Consider the following 5609-nt stretch of genomic DNA (forward strand, 5'->3'; position numbering starts at 1 on the left):
AAAATCGAGAAAGCGTACAATATGTCCGTCGTTTCATTATGAAAATATTATTTATTGCAATAAATATTAGGAAAATAAACGAAAAATGGCTTCGGATAAGGTACGGATACATGTTTGTAAATTAGATCATTTTATACTTTACCACAAATTTGAAAAAGTAAAGTGTAAAGTATAAAATAATCTAATTTACAAACATTCGTACCTTATCCGAAGCCATTCTTCGTTTATTTTCCTAATATTTATTGCAATAAATAATATTGCCTCGATTTTGCCGCTTGCTGCTTGCTGTTCGTTCGGTTCAACTTCAATGAACTGCGGCAAAATGTATTTTGCGCCGGAAGTGCGTCATCTAGCTTACATAAAATTCTTAACCAATAGTAACGAATTGCTGCTGCAGCGTGCTGCGCATGAAAAAGCACCTTTATGCGTCATGCAAAAGTGTGTGCTGCGGCCTTGATTCAGACCAAACTTCAATTATCTCTTCTTAATCGATAATTAACTTATTAAGCAACAACTGTACTATTTCATGAATACAGAATTATTTTTCAATATATAAAAGTATATATTTTAATTACCTATTTATATATTTGTCTCAAAATGCAGCGTCTCAATAGGATTTGAAAGGCTGAACTGGAGATCAGCTGATTCAGAAGAATCGTGATGACCGCCACTGAGCGAGTGTGAATATAATGTGATAGGGAAGTACGCTAGTTGAAGTAAAGTGCGAAGTAAATGTCCAACAAAACAAGCTAGTTGATTTATCGTGCGTAAGAAGAATGGCGGGATTAGAAGGCTACGGTGATGTGTACAGAGGTCGGCCTGCAAGATCGTGGGAGATGGCAGGGACATCCTATCCGCAAAAATACCAAGGTCGAGAGGTTATCCGTCCTCTGGACATACCCGTTATCCATCCTCTAGCAGAAGACAATCCACCAGTCGTCGACGACGGTAAGTCGCATTTCCGTTTTATTCGTTGATCGACAAGGCTTTTTCTACGAAGAATGTCCACTAAATTGATCATCTTTAAATCAAAACTTAAACCTACGTACTAGCAAACACCATCTAACACAATAACTGTTAGTTATAATTTTTTGTCCAGTAATATATATACTGTTATATAATTCAAAAGGACTAGTAAGAGTCTGATAAATAGAAATACTTAATCAAATATTCAATTGAAAGTACTAAGATACTACAATCAAAAAATAAACTTTACTTTAACAGACCTACAAATTAACATTACATGTTTCAGCTGTATGATTCAGCCCTCTTCAGGTACAAAACTTATATATTTATCAAAAATCTATCTTATTATATTCTAAAACGCAAAATAGATATACAGTAAAAACGCTATTTTGAAGAAAAGATGCGATGGATATTCTAGACAAGATAAAATCTTTGTTCATCAAACGATCGAATAACTGATTGAAACAGTGTTTCATTTTGTTCTGACAGGAAAAAAAATTTTTGTATTTTAATAAAAGAATAAGTATAATTAAAGTTGAAGGACTCTTTATATGAAAATAATAATTAAAACAAGGTGAAGGACAATGAGAGTCAATTCGTAAGTAAACAAAAAAGTGATTATAACATTAAAATTATAATATGAATTTTTAAAGAAAAAGAATACAATAAAATACTTAGCCACTTTAAACACAATTAAAAATTAGAATATCAGTCAATATATAATAATATAAAAAAAATCGCTCGATGTAAAATGTCGTAACAAGTTTCGACTCTTGGTTTGAGTCCTCTTCAGACGTTCAACAAAAATTCCTTATTCCAATATTAAGATAACACACCTCTCACTGACTCCTCGATTTCTTTTTTCGTTACACAACATTGGCAATATAAGATGGCAAAATCGTATATTGAAACAATGTATCTGTAACTTGGCATGAGAACAAAATCAAAAGATGTGAAAATAATGAAATTCGAAAAAATAAAAAAATAAATTGTCTAACTCACCAGCGAAAACAATTTGTCAGTTTACAATATAAATAAAATAAAATAAAAAAAGTCATAGAGTAAAATGAACATAAAAATAATATAAAACATTTTCACAAAACTTATTGTATAAAATATGTAAAATAAAACGAATGCAAGGATTAAGTGTACCGAAACGTTTAACTATCTTGCAAATACTGTGATATAACAACAAAACTAAGCAGTGTGTCGATTATCGATAACAAAAGATCAAACCTTATTTACAATGGGAATATAAGAATCGTGAAGACCTTCAGTGTCCGTATGTAAATTAAGACTATTTTTCTGCTTTTTAATGTTTAGCATCTCAGAAATTATTCGCTTTCTATAATTAGGTTCTTCATCTAAAATTTTAACATCTTCCCATTGAAAGTCATGATCATATTGCAATCTGTGATCCGTAATAACCGAACGGTTAGAAGTATTATGTCTAATATGGCTACGGTGTTCATTAATTCTGGTTTTCAGCTGCCTTCCAGTCTGTCTTACATAAGACACATCACAATCATTACATTGGATTCTATACACTTTGGCTACCTTTTTACATAATATTTTATACTTAACGATTCCAAAGACAGACAGCTACATCAAGAACAGTTTTCAATTAATAGATAAAATAAATAATATTGCAGTAAAAGATAATTATAAACTTATATCGTTACATCACTTTTTACGAATATTCCAATAGACATAGCCATTGACTGTGTTAATGAAAAATGGAGCTTCATATCTAGAGGCTGTTCTTTATCGAAGGATGAATTCTTAGAGGCTGTTAAATTTATTCTGGGTTCAACATATTTTATGTTTGACAATAAGATTTACAAGCAGTGTTTTGGCACTCCCATGGGCTCTCCTTTATCTCCCATTATTGCTTATCTTGTGATGAGTAGATTGGAGTTTTTGTCTCTGTCGTCTTGTAATATTGACACCCTCTTTTATTTCAGATATGTAGACGATATTTGTACTATGGTTGATTCTGAAAAAATTGACACATTACTTCTGGTTTTCAATGCATTCCATCCACGTCTCCAATTTACATGTGAAATTGGAGGTGACAAATTGGAATTTCTAGACACCACAATAACAATAATTAATAACAGATTCAGGTTTGATTGGTACCGTAAGCCCACATTCTCAGGCAGATTTCTTAATTTTCTGTCTAACCATCCAATTTCTCAAAAAAAAGGCGTAATTTATTCGTTGGTTGATAGAGTTTTTTTACTTTCAGACGTAGTATTCCATGAAAAGAATTTAATACTTATAATTAATATTTTACTTGATAATGACTATCCACTCTCATTTATTTTTGACACAATCAACCAACGAATAAAACTTTTGCAAAGAAATAGACAAATTTCTCATGTTGAAAAGCTTAATGAATTGGAGAATAAAAAAGCTGTTTCTTGGCTTACGGTACCTTTCATACCTTTTCATACTAAAAAATTCAAACGTTTTAACAGTGATGAAATTAAAGTTTCTTTCCATAGTCCTAATAAGATGGGTAAATACATTAAGGTACAGAAGGATAGTCTGTTGCACACATCCAAGAGTAATGTGGTGTATAGAATCCAATGTAATGATTGTGATGCGTCTTATGTAGGACAGACTGGAAGGCAGCTGAAAACCAGAATTAATGAACACCGTAGCCATATTAGACATAATACTTCTAACCGTTCGGTTATTACGGATCACAGATTGCAATATGATCATGACTTTCAATGGGAAGATGTTAAAATTTTAGATGAACCTAATTATAGAAAGCGAATAATTTCTGAGATGCTAAACATTAAAAAGCAGAAAAATAGTCTTAATTTACATACGGACACTGAAGGTCTTCACGATTCTTATATTCCCATTGTAAATAAGGTTTGATCTTTTGTTATCGATAATCGACACACTGCTTAGTTTTGTTGTTATATCACAGTATTTGCAAGACAGTTAAACGTTTCGGTACACTTAATCCTTGCATTCGTTTTATTTTACATATTTTATACAATAAGTTTTGTGAAAATGTTTTATATTATTTTTATGTTCATTTTACTCTATGACTTTTTTTATTTTATTTTATTTATATTGTAAACTGACAAATTGTTTTCGCTGGTGAGTTAGACAATTTATTTTTTTATTTTTTCGAATTTCATTATTTTCACATCTTTTGATTTTGTTCTCATGCCAAGTTACAGATACATTGTTTCAATATACGATTTTGCCATCTTATATTGCCAATGTTGTGTAACGAAAAAAGAAATCGAGGAGTCAGTGAGAGGTGTGTTATCTTAATATTGGAATAAGGAATTTTTGTTGAACGTCTGAAGAGGACTCAAACCAAGAGTCGAAACTTGTTACGACATTTTACATCGAGCGATTTTTTTTATATTATTATATATTGACTGATATTCTAATTTTTAATTGTGTTTAAAGCGGCTAAGTATTTCATTGTATTCTTTTTCTTTAAAAATTCATATCATAATTTTAATGTTATAATCGCTTTTTTGTTTACTTACGAATTGACTCTCATTGTCCTTCACCTTGTTTTAATTAAAAGAATAAGGATTTGATACAAAATTCATAAAGCGCGTCTTATAGCTATTAAAAACTCATCAAATTGTCCATAACATATTAATAGCAAAAAGATCATCAAACAGTCCACATCTCATATAAACGCAATCGGAGAAGCGGTCATAAATGTACAAGAGTCATAGATTAATAAAGTTATTCTTTATTTGAACAATTTTATTAAAAATTGATATTAAAGATTAATATTTTGAAGGAAAACAATTACCCTCTTAAATTTATTTTTGACAACGTTAACGTCAGAATTAAGAACATTAAACATGGCAAAATATTGAAAATGACAATAATACCGATACATCCATCATTCCATCCTGGTTCACAGTACCTTTTGTTCCTATTTTAACTAAAAAATTCAAAAATTTTAATAAGAACGATATCAGAGTTTCTTTCTTTAGCACTAACAAATTGCAAAAATACATTAAGGTCCGAATTCATAGACCAATCTCAGATTTCAAGATCGGTTTCCAATCTCGAATCTCCAAAATAAATTTCAGTACTAGTTGGTAATCATCAAATTCAATTCTTCGTGACTGAACGACAGCGGGAACGGTAAATAAAACGTGGTGACTCGTGAGGTTATTTCCGAAGAACCACCCTATAGGTAAGGTTATAAATATCTATAATATATAAAATTATATATATATATAGAAGTTAGATAGAACTTATGATTGTTTGTTTTGAATTTATAATAATAAATACAGTCTTGACATAGAGATAACTTACATGAGGTTTATTCGTGAGATGACTGTTGTACTTGTAACTACTGTGATTTGACTGCATTATATCAATTTATTGTAATGAAAGAGAGTTACAATTAGCATCTGAAATTTTCGTGAGTTTTCAAATTGGAGTTATGTTGTTGACTTTATAATGTAAGAGGAATATTACTGTAGAATCATGATGCGGATTTGGCGTTGAGAGATGACTCTTTTTCAAATTGGATATCAATACACAATGACGACTAATAGATAAGTCTCCATTTATAATTTCATTGGATGTTATTTATAATTTATATGACTGAAGAGGACTTCTGTATGAGTCGAAACGTT

The 5609-nt window shown here is 30.4% G+C and overlaps 1 protein-coding gene across 1 annotated transcript in view; it reads left to right on the forward strand.

Moving 5' to 3' along the window:
• Positions 1 to 581: 581 nt before the first annotated feature.
• The window catches only part of LOC108779987 (solute carrier family 25 member 46), a 69221-nt gene continuing 64193 nt past the window's right edge, over positions 582 to 5609 (forward strand). Inside the window, exon 1 of the mRNA XM_018547560.1 lies at positions 582 to 948. Within this exon, the coding sequence (XP_018403062.1) occupies positions 777 to 948 (172 nt within the window). The 5' untranslated portion in view covers positions 582 to 776. The remainder of the gene's footprint in view (positions 949 to 5609) is intronic.

The sequence above is a fragment of the Cyphomyrmex costatus genome, unplaced genomic scaffold (assembly GCF_001594065.2).
Source record: "Cyphomyrmex costatus isolate MS0001 unplaced genomic scaffold, Ccosl1.0 scaffold655, whole genome shotgun sequence".
Classification (NCBI taxonomy): Eukaryota; Metazoa; Arthropoda; class Insecta; order Hymenoptera; family Formicidae; genus Cyphomyrmex; species Cyphomyrmex costatus.